The sequence below is a fragment of the Peromyscus leucopus genome, chromosome 20 (genome assembly GCF_004664715.2).
Source record: "Peromyscus leucopus breed LL Stock chromosome 20, UCI_PerLeu_2.1, whole genome shotgun sequence".
Lineage (NCBI taxonomy): Eukaryota > Metazoa > Chordata > Mammalia > Rodentia > Cricetidae > Peromyscus > Peromyscus leucopus.
Genome location: NC_051080.1, coordinates 42,945,502 through 42,965,463, shown reverse-complemented (window position 1 = coordinate 42,965,463; position 19,962 = coordinate 42,945,502). Strand labels below are relative to the sequence as shown.

The following is a 19,962-nucleotide window of genomic DNA, read 5'->3' as shown; positions in this document are numbered from 1 at the left end:
GTAATGTGATTCAAAATAAGCCTCAGCACTACTTTAGGAAAATTACCCAAGTTTTCAGATGAAGGAATAGAAAGTATAAAGTTTACCTAGGAACTGCAGTACTGAGACATACAGTTAATTCTTAAAAGCAAACACACTTTTAAGATTCCATTCAAAATGCACAAATTTATTTCTATGATTATAGATCATCTTGGCTGTTTTACTAATCTGAGTACATGTGATAAGATAGTAAAAACATTAAACAACATGATAAATTTTTGAAAACTAGAACATATAACATCTGAACATTATCTTTTTAACCAAACCTCACAGGCATTAGACACCATACTCATTAAAGGCGGTGGATAAAGTTGGTCAGTAATTAAACTGATCACATCCCTGAAGGCTAACAACCTCAGCAATGACAAGCGCTCACCACGCCCCAGCTGTGAGGAGGGTGGGCTTCCACGCGGCTGTGTGCAGGCATCTTATTCTCCTAGGACTGCACAGGGTTATGACTTGGCCTGCCCCAACATCCACGCCATCTATAATCTGCTGGAGCACATCAAAGGACCTGACACATAGACCCAAAGCTGCAGGATCTCCATGACATAGAAAAACAACAGGATATCCAGGGAGAGTCCTAGCAAGGACCCAGCATTGATAGTGTAGTAGAAAGAGAAGCCTCAAACCAGACAATGACTTTGCAATGAACACTTGTAAGTAAAAAACGTATGAACAAAGAGATTTACAGCATGACTTACCGTGTCACACTGCAGCTTCCATAGTTCGATTTTTAAATCCCCCCCGCCCGTTTTTTAATTTTTTTTTCCTTTTTTCTCTTCAATTTTTTTTTTTTTTAATTTAGGGAGGGTTATGCAGAGGCAGAGGTCAGATTCGCAGGGGCAGGGAAATGAATGGAATCAAGATACACAATAAAGACACATAGAATAAATAGAAAAATAAAGAGAAAAAAGGTTTGCTCTAGAAAACAAAAGCAGCAGTAACAAGCTATATCACTCACTCTTCCTGAGGCTGTGACAATGCTTGAGAGAACCAAATGAAGACAGAGTCTACTCTGGCTCACAATTTGGGAAGACAGACCTATCACAGCATGGCAGGAAGGTGAAGAGACAGAACGTGAGGTAGCTAACCACACGGAGTCAGTCAGGAAGCAGAGGCAGGTGAATGATGGTACTAAGTTCATCTCCTCCTCACCCTGTATCAAGAATCTCACACAGGCATGTGTGCAACGTGGTTTAAGACACTTCACTCCCGATCGAACCCCTTCCTACCCCCCACCAGTCCCACCCCCACTTTTTCCTCCCATCTTCATGCGGGCTGTCTGTCTGCAGGCCTCCTCCCCCCCCCCCACTCTCTGCCCGCCACATAAACCACGGCAGTTCTGCCCACAGTGGATAGACTTTCTGCCTCAGTTAAATCCAGAGGGAGATGCCCTCCCTCACAGGACACTCACTCTCAGGCATGGGTCTCTGATGTAATTCTAAATCCAGCCAAATTGACAATGATGATGCAAATATTTTATACTTTAAAATAATTCTGAAGTTAAACATTTTGAAATACAATATTCTTTTTAATTTCCTTTTTTTCTTTTCATTTTTTTTTTCAGACAGGGTTATATGATAGAGCCCAGAATGGCCTCAGAAGGTTTGGGGGACAAAAAAAGAAAGAAAGAAATGTACTGAATGAGTGAAGATAACCACTTGGTCACCCGAAAGGGCCACTTCAGCTGCTCTGCACAGTAGTGGGAATTCTGGGTTGCAAGAGTCAGTTTTTCTCTCTCATTCTCTACCTGTTTACATCTGAAAACAATGCCTGGCCATTATAAGATGTTCACTTTACTCTTCTCAACTACAAATAATCTTGAAAGGCTTCTACCCAGAAATTCTCCTATAGGGTTATAACTCTTTTATAAGGGAACACAGTTTTTTTAAAAAGCACCTATTTCAGTTAATTCAATGTTGCGTATTCCTTTTAATGACTGTACATCATCTGTCAAATAGTGGATCGCCCACGACTTCCTGTCTTCCTATCAAGACTGATCAGCTAAGTGTGGCCTGCCTTCTACACCTATAGAGCTGTTAAAGAAAGCCTCGTTTTCACATGCAGTAATAATACTTCTTTAAATTCTTGACTTTTTTCTTCCTCTCTATCCTTACTCACTTACATCAAGGTAATGTCCTACTTCCAAAATTAAAAAGCTTAGCTAATAATAATGAATTATGCTTCAGTCAAAAGAAAGGTTAATTAGAAACAAATGTATAATCAAAAGGAACAGCCACCACAAACCTTTGTTGTCTTGAAAATGCTTCAAACTTTAAGTTCCTATACAAAGGTATTCCACAACTATTTTGACCTACTCTTCAAAAAACAAAACAAAGGTATTATCAACTCTAAAGTTTTCTTACAGTGTCCTTTAAGAATGGTAGCTCTACAATGGTAATAGCCTCCAAACCATTAAGAATAGATGATTTTATATCCCAACAAACACATTAAAAATTGAAAGCATTATAAGTCAAAAGAGCATTTACACACTTAACCTTCGCAAGACAGTACATGTGAGACTATTTGTGGTTCACTGTGCTGAGCAAGTAGCTGACTGGGAACAGTAGCAACTGCATTTTTGCTTTCTGCTGCATACAGCGTTGCAGGAGGCATGCTGGTGGGTGCATGAGGAAACTGGTAACATGGAGTTCCCAGTCAAGACGCAGGAAGATAATGCTGGCTTCCTCCCTTTTTCTTCTTATTCACTCTGGGACCCTGGTCTATGGGATGGTGCCCTCCATGTTGAAGATAAGTCTCTCTTTCGATCTCACAGAAGAACACTCTTGGGTGTCATAGAGAAGGCTCAACGGTGAACCGGAACTGACTCTTAACTTCCTGCCGTTGTTTGATCGGGTATAGTGCCACAGCTACAAGAAAAGTCATTAATAAAGCAGTTTGGCATTATTTGTTGTACTGATTATTTTGGTGGTGCTCTGACTTGAACCCAGGACCTTGGGCAGGCCTGGTTAGTATTCTGCCACTGAGCTATACTAATAGTCCTCTTCAATGTAGGCTACATTAACTACTTTTTAAATAAGCTTTTAATATGAACATTTTCCAATGACATCAAATATTTTTACAGGTTCCTAATTACTACTGGACAGCAAAACCCCTCCTGATTGCCATAAATAACTGCTACAAATATCCTTGTACTTTAAATAAAATGTGGGGGGTGGGGGTGGGGGGGTTGTGTACACACAGGCCTGCACATGCATGCAAGAACCTGTAGAGGCCAGAAGAGGGCACTGTATCCCCTGAAGCTGAAGTTACAAGCAGTTGTGAGCCACTTGACTTGGAGAATCAAAACGAAACCCCGGGCCTCTGCAAAAACAGCAAATGTTCTTAACTGCTAAGCCATCTCTGCAGACCTAAATACAATTCTTTCAATGCATCATGGATAGTGATCTTAGGGCACAGTTTAGAACTAGGATTATGGAGAGTAACTCCTACAAAATCTGACATGAACTTTGCTGTATAAATTCTGGAGACTTTATAAATATAATCCGAAAGGACTAATACAGCCATTAGTCTCATAACTTTCTCAGTTCTATTACATCATTTATCAAAAACATGTGAGCCTTGCATGGTGGTGTACGACTTTAATCTCAGCGCTCCAGAGGTAGAGACAGGAGGATCTCTGTGAGTTCAAAGCTAACCTGGCCTATACAGTGAGTTCCAGGATAGCCAAGACTTTGTAGAGAGATCCTGATTCACAAAAAAAAAAAAAAAAAAAGTAGCAGTGAGGGGGTTGTTTTAAGTAAGATGTTTTGGTATACTAAGATCTATTTTGTTGACTACCTGTAGCTTATGTTTTTTACATGTTACAATAACTTATTTTTCTGCTTGTGCTTTCTGGGATTACTATCTATGGGATATTTATACTTATGTGATTTCCCAAGTCATCCATAACAGAGTTTGTAGAAATTTTTCTACTATATTCATTCAGCTATTCCTATTCAACTTCAGAGTTCTACTTTTCAAATGAAAAATAAAAATGTAACTAGAATTCCTAACTTGTTATATTCAAAGAAAAGCTTCAAGTAGTTTAAATATTTCCTTTTAAATTTTCATAATAAATATAAAGGAGAAATAACTACAAAAATAAAACTGTGATGATCAACAGAACGCAACTTTTGTGAAAGGGAACTCTTCTTTCCACTGTGTGTGGGATCAGCTATTTCCTTATATTTTTGGTTGTGAGCCTAGCCTTTAACAGCTGAGCCATCTCTCCAGCCCTTGCTATTTCCTTAATGATTAAAACAGAATGATTGTGCACATACTAGGTGTTTAAGTATTTGCTGTCTCTTCTCTTCTCAATAGAACATTCTAATTATTTAAAATAAATTATTTACTTAAAGCCAGGCTTGAACACTTAATTTAAAACACCACAACCACCATGAAAAAAAAAAAAACTCACCTTGAGATTTTTCTGTTACTAATCAAACAACTAGATGAAGAAGTTTTAGTATGCCAAGATTTCAAAAGCTAAATTCATGATAAGGTCTATACCAAATTTAACTACAATTCTACAATTATTACCTCCCTCAGACATGAGGGACTCTTAATTCTCCATGCACTGAACTCTGCTTCCACCACATTACTTCTAGCTTGTGGCTATATTTAAACTATCCAAGCTAAAATCAGCCTGGCCATCTGGAATCCAGTTAGGGGATGAGGGGAGAATTATGTATTTCAGCATGGTGCTCTGCACTGCTCAGAACACCTTCCAGGTTTTCTGAGTCTGGTTCTCTAGGCCTCTGCACTTTTCATCACCTTTGAGAGTTCAGTTCTCTCCCTCCCCCCACTTCTCTCTCTCTCTCTCTCTCTCTCTCTCTCTCTCTCTCTCTCTCTCTCTCTCTCTCACACACACACACACACACACACACACACACACACACACACACACACGCAGGCACAAGCACAATACATGATAAGTAAATGAAAGCAATATAAAATAATTCTTCACTATAGGTATGCAAATATTAACAAACTCCTTCAGGAAGAAAAACAGCCTCATTGACTACTAAAAAAAGCCAATTTATAAACCCCCAAATTTATTTTATTACTGGTCTATAATATCTGCCTGGCTCCCTCAACAGTAATGAGCTAAGTAGAAACTTAAATACTCTGCATCTCTGCAAGAATCATAAAGTTTACTTTTATTCCAAATTATTCTCTATAAGCCAGACGACATTTTTCTCCCACTGAGCAATTTAGGAATGAAGTCACAAAAACCTGTAAACAGTAATGCTATACCCAAATGGCAAAAATATTTTTTTCTTTCTCATACAGTAACAAGGGTCTCTGTCTTTAGGAACTGCCCAGTGTATATTACAATGAGATACAAAAGCTGTCTTTGGGATGGAGCTGTGGAATGGGGCTAAAACACCTAGGAAGGGAGAAGAGAGCAAAGATTAATAGGAATTTCAACCCTGAATGTTACTAAACAATCAACTTCAAAATACGGACAAATTCGCAAGGTTAGTGCGACTGACATTAAATACAAAAACCAGCATTTGAAAAGCTAAAACAATTTGAAGAATTGTATCATTTTTGAAAATATAAACTTGGGTGATAACAGTGACTTTTGATTTACTTAAAGAGACTTTAAATAAATGATTAAATACTACAGATTTTATAGTTGCTTTATAGCTTAGTACACATGTAGCCCATTTCCAAACTATTTCTTTTATATTAATTTGATCCTTATTAGTGAAATTACTACTATTTTCTCTATCACTTCTCTTTCACTAAACATATAGAAAAACACAGACTTCTAACCTTCTGCTGTAAATGAGGAAGACAAGTGACCGCCCACAGGCTCACGGGGTCCCTCCTCTGGCTTCCCTCCAGAATCCAGGAGCAAAGTAATTTCCTGTTGCTATTGAAACTGCTCCTGACGATCAAACCATGATTTCAGGAGACGCGTAAATGTGCAAGGAACATTCTGGAACCAGGCAAAGGCTTCGCTGCCCATTCTAGAACCAAACACCGCCAGGCTTATAAAGTAACTGGAGGAAAAACTGAAGCGTAAAGGGATCAAGTGGGATGCACACAACAAGGAGGGAAAATAAAAGTATTGGGCAAATTTGAAATGTCTAATTAACATGATATAGTAACTAAAAAATAATTGAAGCTTTCATTACATTTTAGTTAACAACAAACTTGACTTTATTAATGTTAAACTTAGTTTTCACAAAAAAATCTGAGAAAAATAGATCAGTTTTTTTAAAGATGAGAAACCAATACTCAGAAAGGTTAACTTGGTGCAAGGACTCCAACTACAAAGATGGAGCTGAGCCCAGAAGACCAGAGAAGAGCCCTTCTTCTCTCACATCATTCACTCCTTCTTCCATGACGTTTATGTCTATCTCCTGAACGCACTAGCGTTTTCCACTAGCAACAACGATTATTTACAGAAAATCTGTAACAAAGTACTTGTTTATAAATTAATAAATAATGACTGATTACACAAAAAGAATCAGCACAATAGCCGAGGCATGGGGGCACACACCTACAATCCTACACTCCAGCCAGGCAGTGGTGGCACACGCTTTTAATGCCAACACTCAGGAGGCAGACCCACTCGGATCTCTGAGTTCAAGGCCAGCCTAGTCTACAGAGTGAGATCCAGGACAGGCACCAAAACTACAGAGAAACCCTGTCTCGAATAATAATAATAATAATAATAATAATAATAATAATAATAATAATCCTACACTCCAGAGGCAGAAGACAGAGGAGGCTGCAAGCCTGAGGACAATCTGGGCATTACCTTGAGTACCAACCTGCCAGGGTACATTTGACCCTCAGAAAATCAAAAAGAAGCAGTTTTAAAAAGGAAGCTAAATAAAAATGCAAGAATACAAATAAATACTGAAATATTTTAGCAACTAAAATACAAAGAATTTATGATCTGAGAAACCATTTTAAATGTATTTATATATGCTTTATTTAAGCATCAACCTGTCAAAATTCATTATTATAGACTTATACTTACTGTATTTAAAAATATTTTAGTTTTTATAATAAGATTGTTATGACTTAAAAATTTTATCATAAAAAGCTATAATCAAAGTACATATTGATAATATTTTCCACACCTATTATCTAATGAATGAGTGTGTGTGAGGATGTGTATGTTTCTTTAAATAGAAAATAGGTTGCTACATAATTAGTGGAATAAAAAATTTCCCACTACAAATGCAACATTCTCAAAATGCTATATACTGTAACTACTATAATCTTTTAAAAATTGTTACGTCATGCTTAAAAGTCAAGCTGTACACATATTCCCACAACTAGTTTGCAAGGTAAAGAGATCAGAAAACTTACTTTTATGCCTAACATCTTTAACATTTGCTCCCCTTTCTGTGCTTGTGATTAAATGTAACATTCTGAAATCCCAAAGTTCTGAGAAAAACATAAATCCTTGTCTCACAGCTGCTGTTTAACTCTGGAAACACATGCATTTTCTTTTCAAGCATTTACCCTCAAAACTCCCAAAGGCTTTGGACTGGAGAACACCTGCATCTCTTCATTTAGTTCCAATAACAGAGCCCAAAGTCCAAAATTACAAAAATAGACTCTCTGTTCAGCTGTAGTTGCATTTTGCTCCTAATTCCCATGAACAAAAATGCTAAGAGCATGAAATCATGCGGGCAAGCTCTGTCATCAAGAAGACAAGGTTTTTGCACCAGAAGCCCAGCGGGAACACGATAGAAACTGGCAACAATTACAGATGAAGTCCACAGTCAAGTCCTCAGGGAAGAGAGAGGAAATGTAGTAAGATAGATGGGTATAATTTTTACCTATTTATACACAAAGCACAAATGTAAATTGTCTTTAATTGGTCCAATATATAAACATTTCTAGTCAAGTGTCAGGTCAAAAATACTAAAAGTATAACTTCAAGGCAATTCACCTAATTTTCCATTATGAAGAGAATTCTGTGAAACAAGACATTTCCCTAATGAAAGCAGAGGTTCTTAGATCTCCTTAGAAATTCCTATCTGACCAAAGAACTTTGAATGGTGTGCAATTTCTGATATGTTTTAATCAACAAAAAGGTAGACTAATCCAGCTGAGCTGATTTTCTGAGTCCAAAATTGTAATTTTAACTTTCCACTAAAATATAACAAGCCCCGCCCCCTTACTTATTTGGTAAGTAACAGATAAAATAATTTCCATTCATAAAAACCTAATAAAATATAAACCTTCATACTGGTTTATGAAATTAACGATTCTGGAGAATAAAAAGAATGTCTTCAATTTGTAATATTATGTTAAATTGTCAAAGATTATGTTACTAGAAACACTTACTTTACATTATTGCAGAATAGCACTGAAAACACCTAATTCTATCTTTCCAACTCTAAAATGAAAATGGTGCTTTCAGTATTGTACAGAAAAGAAAACCTAGTGCTGCGTGTGGTGGCACACGTCCATAATCCTAGCACTCAGCAAGGACGAGGGGAAGGAACTCATGTTCCAGGTCAGGTTGGGCTACAATGCAAGCCTGTATCAGTCACTTTGCTGTGGTTGTGATAAAGCACCTTGACTATGGCAACTTAGAAAAGAGTTCAGTTGGGCTTATGTCATGGTCAGTAAGAAGCCAGCAAGCAGCAGGCACGGCAGCTGGCACAGAAGCTGAGGCTCATGTCTTAAACCATTAGCAGAGAGTAGAGAGGGTGAACTGGAAATGGCTCCTGGCTTTGAAACCTCACAGTGTGCTCCTGGTGACATACTTCTCCAACAAGGTCACATCTCCTAAACCTTCCCAAACATGGCCACCAACTGGGAACCAAGTGTTCAAATGCCAGAGTAATGGGGATTAGTTCACTCAAACCACCACAGCCAGTATTTACAAAGGAGGGGGGAGAGGGAGAGAAGGTAGGCGGGGAGAGAGAGAAGAGGAGGGAAGGGGGGGAAGGGAAGGAGGGAAGGAGAGAGAAAGGAAGGAAGGAAGAAAAGAAAGAAAGAGAAAATTAAGCATGTACTTCAACTTGCACAAATAATTAAAGTCATCCAGACTTTCAAAGAGGCCCTGTCTATTAATGGTGAACAAACTAAACTAGGGTACAGTCTACAAAGTTCAGTCTAGAATTTTCATTTTCATAAACTAATATAAATATATAAAATATAGGAAATTTTCTTTGTGCAAAAGTCATTTGTATGAGAAAAACAGCACTGCATCCAGTGGTACACAAATTAAAAACAAAGAGTAACTAAAATGAAGTCTATACGAGTCTGAGAAATACATGCAGAAATATCCTTGTGTTATGTAGAATCCTGTGGTCCATTTGGAGCACTGTTGTGTCAGTTTCAAACAGACAGAGGAAACCCACATGAGAGTGAACTTAAATCATACAGGAAATGGCTGACACTGATTGATCATGTTTAGACCTGTGGAAGGAAGGGAGGGAGGGAGGGAGGGAGGGAGGGAGGGAGGGAGGGAGGGAGGAGAGAGAGAGCAACTAATCTTATATATAAGAAAAAGAAGAAGATATTCAGTCAGTGCTAGCAAATCAATGGACTATGAAATAGAGAAGAAAGGTTCATGCTGATTTTAAACACTTTTAATATATTTTGGGAAAAGTCATCAAAGTATGGCTGAAATTTGGAGGCTGATTCTAAAAAAAAAATAAATGGACACAGAGATATAAATACATAGTTACTTGGTAACAGAAGTATTGATGAGATCATCAAATAGCAAGAAGGAGAATGAGAGCATCATCTTTAGAACAACCTATTCTTGGGTCTGGAAAGATGGCTGAGAGGTAAAGACTACATACTTCTATTTCAGTAGATGCAAGTTCAATTTCTAGGACCCACACTGAGCAGGTCACAACTGCCTATAAAACTCTAGCCCAAGGGGGATCCAATAACTCTGGACTCACGTGTACATACCCACACAACACAATTCCCCCAACACACACATACACACATACACAATTATAAATAATAAAAAGAAAAAATTTAATGACATATACTTGGGGATGAGGAGATGGCTCACTTGGTAAAGACAGTTTCTGTCAAAATAAAACGACCTGAGTTCAAATCTCCAGCACACATGGAAAACACTGGGAAGGCACATGTGCCAGCAACGGAGGGCAGACAGGAACTCACTGGCCAGCCACGCAGGTTCAGGGAGAGAGCCTGTCTCAGGAACAAGATGATATAAAACGGAAACTGTACACAAATAATTAGCTTGTCCCTGCACAAGGATGACATGCAAGTTCATTAAGTATTCAATAATTTAAAATAAAGTGGAAAGCAAAACAAAAAGACACCCAATACACCACTAAATGCATGTACATATGCCACCTACCCACACAAATATAAATAATATGACCTATACTTAAGGAAGAAAAGAGAGAACTATCCTGGCAGGGAATTGTTTGTTTGTTTGTTTGTTTGTTTGTTTTTAAGGTGGAGCAAAAAATGACAACATTGTTCTAGTATCAAGAACTATGAGGGCCTGAGATGTTACTAATCAGGTGTGTGGGTGCTGAGGAAGAAAAGACACCCCTGTCAGGGACTAACGTCAGTTACCACATAGGAAGCACAACTGTGATACCAATACAGCTGCCTCAGCTACTTTGTTCCCATGTTCCCAGACATCATGACACAAACAGATATGTGTGCATGCCAAAGACACACACGATAGGAACCTGAGTCGGGGAACTGATTGTTTTAAGATAGGCAGTAAGTCCTTTGATTCCTAAAGGAGACACTGTATGTTATCTTTCAAAGCTATAAACTACACAGACATCTTGGAAATGATAATCCAAAACAAAAGTTAGTGGCTGCACTCTCAGGATTTGTAAACAACATTTCAGGCCTATGGAGACTAGTATGCTAACAGAGCCGAGAATGACCAAGGTTTCCACAGCAAAGGCAAGATCACAGAAGAAGATGTGCAGAGAAAGCTGAGAAGGTAAGTTTCAGGAGGCACACTGAAGGCTGACATGTCATTTCATGTCACTGTAAAGAGTAAAGCCAGAACAATGCAAGTTATAATCCAGTGAATACGCTATCTAGTGGTGATTCGAACTATCAGAGGAAGACATCGGCAGACATTCTCTACCAGTACAGTTACCTGCTAAACAGTGGAAAGAAGAGGATGAGAAATCTAGTACATATTAAAAACATACTATTGGTCTATCAAACACATTCATAAGCTTGACTATTTGTCATGAATGTTCACTCATTTATTCATTACCCACCAAAACATCCCAAGCATTCTTTACATGTCACACAATGTAAGGACCTGAATAACATGTGACAAACATCCAGTAACTAACTCTGGAGAGCACTGTCAGATGGAGAAAGACAGATTATGTAAATGTGTACTGCCACCAAAAGTAAGAGAGAAAAATACATGCAACTATGACAAACAGTAACAGACCTATTCAAACTGGGGGGATGGAGGAGTTTCAGAGAAAGAGGGAAAAACTGGATAGAGTTTTTAAGACTGAATGGTGCTAAGCACAGAGAGAAAGAACAAGGACAGATGTTAAGAATTGACAACAGGAAAAAACCAGTATATGCAGAAAACGTAATTACAGTAAGAAACAGGGAGAAAAACCAGGCCAGTAGACCTGAGCCAACCAAGAGGGGACATGTGAAAAAAGGTCTCCTAACACTGGCCTAGAGACAGCACCCAGGAACACGGGGTGTACACAGTCCTCCAAGATTACTTTATATTTCTACACAGTACACACTCTATAACCAACTGCTATATCAATAACCACACTTAATAAAAATGCAGAGCTTTTTTAAACAGCAAGCAGAATTTGCTATAAAATTAAAACACAGCATATAAAAAAAGCGAGAGTTTATATATAAAAGATGAAGAGTTTAATCTAAAACTAATTTTAAAGTATTATCTATAAATAAATTACAGTGATCAAATGCTTCCAGTTATGAAAAAGTCACAGAAAAACCTGTTTGTACACTTCTAGTAACATATAGGAACATAACAATGTTCACATCATTAAACAGTCATACCAAAGGGGGACCATGAAGATAGCATGTGAACTGGCATGCTAAGACCACACAAGAACTCTCAGGTGCTTCCCTGTAAACATAGTCTGTCAAGTGGAGAGAGCATCCCCACCCCACAACCAAGTGAGGCTTTCTGAGACAATGCTATAAAGGGAGAGGGGGACTCTTCCAAGTTAAGAACTTTTTTAATTGAAAATAGATTTTTTTCCCCATATTCTGATTAGTGTTTCTCCTGCCCCAACTCTTTCATTCTCTCCTTAGAAAACAAGAAGCGCAACTATAATAATAATCTGTTTATTGCTGTGTGACTGCCTCACCATCTGCCAGTCACACAGCAATAAACAGATTCCTAACAATACTTTGCTATACTCATGGATCCGTGCCTTGGATCATCAGAGAAGCATCTTCCTGCAGCAGATGGGAACAAATACAGAAAACCCCAACTGGACAATGTGTACAGTACATGACCTTGAAGCACTAAGTCCTAAATGAGATGTCTCCATCAAATCTCTCCCTCAGGTTCAGAAGACTCTGTAGAAGAGAAGGCAGAAAGATTCTAACAGCCAGAGGGGGTCAAAGACACCAAGGATTTTTCTTTGGTCAAGGCCTTGTAGACCCCAGGACTGACACACCCATGAACTCAGACAGAGTGAGGCAGCATGCACAGGTCTAAGCCAGACAGGGTCCCAGCACTGAGAAGTTAATACTTCAGTCTAGAAAGGCTGTTTATGAACTGGTTACCTTTCTTTCATTCAGATATCCTGACTTATAATTTGGCTATAACATCAGTGATACCCAAGCACAGATGCACACATTCAATTCAAACCCAGGTTCCTGTTCAAAAGATTTATCAACCTCACATTGAAACTGGCTCTATAAAAATATTTACGTGTGCCTTACTATATCCTAAAACATGAATATGGTTGGTAGTTCCAAGGTGGGTAGAAATATTTATTTTAAAATACCCAGAATAAAGAAATAAAAATTACATTACATTTAAGGAGTAAAATAAGCCCAAAAGAGTATTTCTTTAAAAACCAAATATATGATTACATTAACATTTTACACACAAATCCATAAAAAATACCACAAAACATAAATCTGAACATGATTATGTGAATTTCCTTAACACCATGAGAAATTATTAAAATACCACCAAAATAAATCTGAATATGATTATGTGAATTTCCTTAACATCATGAAAAATTATAAAATTTGAACTGATAAGTACCCTAAATGTCACAGATAATTTTTCTTATACCAACTTGTTTTTAGACTACTTTGTAACTTTGTGAGACGCAAATAAATTTTGTAACCCTAAGAATGGTCTTAAATTATCATTAATATTAATACTAATATTGCTGGGAAAAAGATTGCATTATTATTTAAATATGTGTGGCTCATTATTTCTAATTCTGTACATGGGAAAACAGAAAGTAGAAGACTGTAACTCAACAGTAAACAGAGGATGCAAACACCACTGTGCTTTACTGTGTGGCCGCACGGAGCCTGGATGGTCTGGGGAGCTCAACACCCTGACAATGTCAGGACTCAAACACAAAATCTAACTAAAACTAAAGCATGCATAACTGTGCAAAGGTGCTTAATTTTATACAGATTTTTAAAACATGATTAAATAGATGTTAACAATGGTATTTTATTGAATCACCATGCCTACCTCTCTGCACAGGGGTTAGGAAACCCAAAGGCCAAACTAGCCACTTTCCATCTTAGTAGATAAAGTTGTGTGGGAACACAGTCACAGCCACTGATTTATGTTCTGCCAATGGATATTTTTGTGCTGTAAGAGCAGGACAGTTAAGAGACCATTTGAAGTCAGACAGTGGTGACGCACCCCTTAATCCTAGCACTTGGGAGGTAGAGGCAGGCGCATCTCTGTGAGTTTGAGGCCAGCCTGGTCTACAGAGAGAGTTCCAGGAAAGGCGCAAAGCTACACAGAGAAACCCTGTCTTGAAAAACCAAAAATGAGAGAGAGAGAGAGAGAGAGAGAGAGAGAGAGAGAGAGAGAGAGAGAGAGAGAGAGAGACCATTTGATTCAAAAGATTCTCTCTGCCTTAGAATACTAGAAAAATATTTTGTCCATAGTTATCATCATCTCAAGCTTGTATCAGTTGGTGTTCAACACACTACTATTATGAACTAAAGCCTTCCTCTTTAAAGAAGATAATTCCTTTAAAAAAAAAAAAACACTGCCTTTCTTTATTGGAATTTATTAACTATCAAAGTGCTTCATTTTATTGCAATTCCAAGTGCATGCATGAGTGTGCCCTTTCCTTCATCCATTCACCTGGTGATAAGCATATATGGAATATGTGCTGATTCTCTACTTGACTTTATAAATAATGGGAAAATAAACATGGGCACAAAGGTATCTCTGTAGTAAGCCAAGAATGACTCTTTAAGGCACATGTCTAGAAATGGTATACCTGAATCATGAAATACTTCCATTTTTAACTGTCAGCAGGAAACCTCTAAACTGATTCCTACGGTGACTAAACCAATCTACATTCTCAACAACACTATATTACCATTCCCTTCCCTGTATCCATATAAACATTTGTTCATGTCTTGTGACTGATAAAAATTCTGAAAGGACATGTATAAAAACCTTTCTTGTCATTATTTCCTCAAAACTGTATGTATATTGCATTTGTATTACATTAGATATTATAAAAAGAGAAAAATTTAATTCTGACTGAGATAAGACAGAATTCCAGTGTAGTTGAGATTTGGATTTTCATGGTAGCTAAAGATTCTAAAGATGTTCTCATATGCTTATTGGCCTATGTACATTATCACTTTGTAAGAATCTCTCCCCTTCACTTGCCTGCTTACTAATTGGATTATTTGCTTTTCTGACATCTTGTTTTCCTTTTTTAGATATTCCATGCCAATACTCCCCACCCTCCCTGTGGACACCTAGTGAAGATTCTGATTCTGTAATGGTGTCTTCTTCACTTCACTGACTATTCCTTTTGCTGTGCAGAAGCTTTTCTAACTTCATGTGATCATATTTATCATCTGTGCCTCTTATTTTTGGGCTGCTCCAAGCCCTGTGGAGTAGGTCCTAGCCGACTGCTACATTGTTTGCTGTGCAGAAGCTGTTTAACTTCATGTGATCGTATTTCCCATTGCTCAATTGCTGTTATTTCTGGTATAGCAGGAGTCCTAGGGAACCAATGCTTCCTCTCTACTTACCCCTAACAGTTTCAAAGTTCCAGTCCTTCCATCTCTCACCCATCTGGAGTTGAATTAAGACAGGGTGAGGAACAGGTATCTACTTTTGGTTTTCTATGTATGCATACTCAGTTTTCGCCAGCAACATTTGTTGAATGGCTACCATTCTTACTGAAGTATGTTTTGGATACCTCTGACAAAATTCAGACTGCTTTAGTGGTATGGGATTATCATTGGGTCTTCTATTCTGTTTCATGGGTCTGGGTATCTGGTTGTGTGCTGGTGGCATGCTGCTTTGCAAATAATTCCTTCTTTCTGAAAAGCATTCTCTTCGCCAGCATCATGGTAAGGCATTTTAAACTAGCCTTTGAAACTACACATTTCAAGTTTTGAAATGGGGCTAATGACTCAGCTACACATAGACTGTAACAAAATTTAATTTCACATGTCTATGATAGTCCTAAATATGTAACCGTTTGCTTCCTTAGTATCGGTCTACACATACTTACTGTCTGGACAATTATAAATCTTTTCAAATTTCCGTACTGAATATATTAATACGTGCTTCCACTTAGTGTTTTACTGACTGATGTCAACAGAGCTCTCCTCTTCCACACTATTTGAAAGCTCACTGAAGTCTTGTAAGGATCCCTAATTTCTAGCTCCACTGACTGACTACCCTGGGTTTACCAAGCACATCATTGTGCACATGGCCTCTGCTTCTCATCTTTCTTTCCTAGTCCCCATTCAGCCTTGTGCTACAACAGCCTCTCAACATAACAGATAAGATTCTGAATAAAAGGCTATGCGAAACAGTAAAAACACAACCAAAAAAATGAAATCACAACTTCTGAATTGTTTTGATTTTTTTGTAGATTTTTGTAAATTTCACTATCAAAACCTTTTACTTTTTAATAAAAACTTATGAGTGGGCCAAATGTGTAATTTGAATATGGTAAATTGTGGGTCACAGCCAAAGTGCTGCAGCATTAGAAAATCTGTACTATAGAAAAAGCTGTAATCTAAAACACACACACACACACACACACACACACACACACACACACACACACAAATTCTGTGGTTGCATGCTACACAAAGAGTTTGAATCTCTCCTAAAACCCTGATTTATAAACACTTCATTTATCAATACTGATATGAAATAAAACAAAAATTTTTAAAAAGACTAACTACAGAATATATCCCAACAAACAGAAACTGACTTAGAAGTCTGCACGGAAAGGCACTTCTAAACTGGCAATGTAAACTGAAGGAAGCCGTTGGCTGCACGTACCAGAGTGGTGGCAGTCGTCCATGTCCTGGGGAACCTGGACGGTAAAGGCTATCAGGTCTGGAGCTAAGAGGGACTCAGGCTTCCTGCTCTCATTAAGCCACTTGGTGCCATGAAGGTCTCTAGTGTCAGAAGGACCCTGAAGCAGAGGAACCAACTTTTCCTTTCCACTGTCACCTAAAGAGACATTTTGATTGAAAAAATGAAGGAAAAAAATTTTAATAATATTTATGTAAAATACAACAGTTTGGGGATGCTTGATCTCAAATCATATCACTAAAATAACGATTAAACAATAGTTGCCACTGTAACTATCTAGTTAATAATCAGAGTGACTGATAATGCCATTTTAGCTGTTAGAATTAAGTTTTGACATGATGCTAATGAATGCAGAACATGTTCAGAACAGTTCATAAAATGAAATGACAGAGATAAACTTCAGCAAAATACATACTATGATATGATGAAATTTAAGTTTGCTAAAAGAACTGCCAATAGCTTAAGGAGAGCATTATGCAACAAAACACTGCAGACAGAGGAATACAATTACAAACTAACTTTTGTAACACCCAAATGAGGTGTCTAAATCTACAATGCTAACATCTTAATTCAATTTTTAATTATCATACATTATCACAGCACATTTCTATCAAAACTGTAACAATAAATATTCTTTTAATTTTTTCCTCATAACTACTATTAAAAATATGTGAAGTTCTTTACCTTAAATAAAAATTAATTTGTAAGTACCATCCCTGTACTACTAAAAATATTAAGTATAAACAAAACAATGAAAAGCTCTGATTCATAGGAACAATGAGTAAATTCTTATTTCAGCAAATGCTCCTTGTAAAAGGCAAGGCCGATTCTCCTACACAGGCAATAAAGTTTTACACGGTCCAGCTGCACATACCTGGGGCTTTGGCACAAACTTTTATTGATCCCATGGTCCCAGAGGCACATCTGACCAATGATGTGCTGCAGTACTTCAGTTCAACATTCTGGATTGAGCCCTCAAGAGTTGGCAGGGGATTCTTAGATTTCACACCTAATAAAAGAAAACTGCAAATGTACTAGCTGATTGAATTTAAATAATTTTTATATTCCTTCACCAAGGTATTTAAAGTTAATTATACTTTAATTATCTACCTTAGATGTCCTTATAGTATTTGTGTTAGGTTTCAGAGTTCAATATTTAAAAGGTAAAAAAATGCAAATTTAAAATAAATGGGCTGAACTCTCATAACTATCCTTATAACCAGATCTTGATTAGTAGGATTCAAGACATGAAAATAAATGGATAAATCATTACATAAAACTCAAAAGGAAGTTTAAAAATCATATTTAGTTTTAGAAAACACAATAAATTTTATATTTTAAAATAAGTTTAATTTACTTTGGCACAGATATTTACAAAGAAAACTACCTGATTGAGGAGATAGATTGAGGCCAAGAAAGTTTGTAAGATAAAGGACAATCTCTTATAAGCAAAAAAAGCAAAGGGTTTTTTATCAATTAATCAAAAAAGTAGATATCAATATCTCTACTAGATGATACTTATTAATAGAGAACAGTTGAGAAACTTTCATTTTAATGGTCAACCCTGACTCTGGTCAAAAAGCAGAGGGAGGATCATACAAGCAGAGAAACCTACAGAATATAGCACTGACGAAGAAAGGGGGAGAAGAGGAAGAGGTGAGGGTCATCTCTGATTAACTAAATGTACTCAAGACTTACTGTGTGTTATCTACACAAATGGAGTCAGTCTGCACAGAAGACCAGAATACAGATACTACTATCCTCACTTTTGATGCATAGGTTGGGGGCGAAAACTAAATTTCACAGGAGGATCTGTAATCTGTTAACATTTACTGAGGACTTGCATTGTGGTATGCGTACAAATGAATTCAATCTCCACAAAAGACTATGATATAAGTGTTAGTATCCTCAATGTATAGATAAGAATATCACAAATTAGAGGCATTAACTAAATTTTGCACCATTTACGAAAAGTAATAAATCAAAGAACCAAAGTCTTAAACAATGCCATATATGTTACAGAATAATTTTGTCTTTCTACCACTCATTTTGAGTATATTCATAAACATCCAGGAATACTATTTCCCTTCTGTTTCTCACCTCAAATTTTAGGGAAACAAAGTATTATCCTTCATATTTGAAGATTCTTTAATTCTACATGATTTTAAAAATAAGCATTCTATGTCATATTAAAATTTCTTCTAAAATCTCATGTCCAACTATTGTGTATTCATGAATACCTACTATCTCTCCAAAAGTATATGAAAGTCTTCCTAAGCAGTGTTCAGGAATTACCATGCTAAATGATTCCCGAATGATTATAGCATGTTGGAAAAACTTCCCATATACTAATCCTCATTTCTGAAAGAACTCTTAATTTTCTAATCTTCACATTAGTCATTGTACTGGTTGATTTTTGTCAATTTGACACAAGCTAGAGTCACCTAAGAAGAAAGACTCTTAATTGAGAATATGCTTTCATTAAGATTGGCCTACAGGCAAGTCAGTGGGGTACTACTATCTTGATGTTATAGGCAGGGCTACCCCTAGGCTGGTGATCTTGAATGCTATAAGAAGGCAGGTTGAGCAAGCCCTGAGAAGCAAGCCGGTGAGCCATGACCTCTGCTACAGTTCCAGCCTTGAGGTTCCTGCTCTCCTTGCATTCTTGCCCTGGCTTCCCTCAGTGATGGACAGTTACCAGGAAGTAGAAGCAAAATAAGCCCTTTCCACCCCAAGGTCATGGTGTTTACCACACATTGCTTTTAGTCATGGTGTTTCCCACAGCAGAAGAAACTCTAAAACAGCCATTTTACAATCGTGTATCAATTAATTGTTAATTTGTCAAGTTTAGATGAGTTTAATTTATAGTACTCATCCTCAGAACAAAAGCTGAACTGAGCTCTGTAACAGGTTTAAAGAGTGTATGCAGCCAATAAAGTGGCATCCAAATGTTGTGTATTTTGCAGGTTTTCAAATTCCATGACAGGAAACGTTTAAATAATATTGAGGAAAATTAAATGACAGAAAAACTTATATAATCATAGTGCTAGTAGTACTATTATAACATTTGGCATTGACTGAACACTTAATTATGCCTAATTTATTTATTCATCACACACAAAAAAATAAGAAAGCTATTACTATTCCCATTTTACATATAGGAAAAAAAAAAGTCTTGAAGAAATACAGATTTGGCAAAAACGAATCAGAAAGTGGCAAAATCTGAACCACAGTTTTCCTTATTACAATGGGTGCATGGGGCTGGAGAGATGGGTCACTGGATAAGAGTCAGCTACACAAGCTTAAGAACCTGACAGACAAGTTAAAAGCTGGGTGTGGCCACAGATCTATACCAACACTGTGAGTTTTGAGAAGGGAGG

General features: G+C 37.2%; 1 protein-coding gene and 1 non-coding gene across 7 annotated transcripts in view; one reads left to right on the top strand and one right to left on the bottom strand.

Moving 5' to 3' along the window:
- Positions 1 to 19,962, bottom strand: part of Vps13b (vacuolar protein sorting 13 homolog B) — a 527,154-nt gene that overhangs the window by 377,578 nt on the left and 129,614 nt on the right. For 5 of the 6 annotated variants that reach the window (XM_028884474.1, XM_028884475.1, XM_028884476.1 and 2 more), the window contains 2 exons: positions 17,457 to 17,591; positions 16,547 to 16,720 (listed from right to left, as the gene is read on the bottom strand). In XM_028884474.1, coding sequence (XP_028740307.1) covers positions 16,547 to 16,720; positions 17,457 to 17,591 — 309 coding nt within the window. Of the gene's footprint in view, positions 1 to 1,614; positions 2,913 to 16,546; positions 16,721 to 17,456; positions 17,592 to 19,962 lie in introns of those variants that run through there. The other variant, XM_028884479.2, reaches the window with a different exon arrangement.
- Positions 10,203 to 10,306, top strand: LOC114703652. The gene has a single exon (XR_003736157.1). It is a non-coding gene; the product is annotated as a U6 spliceosomal RNA (small nuclear RNA).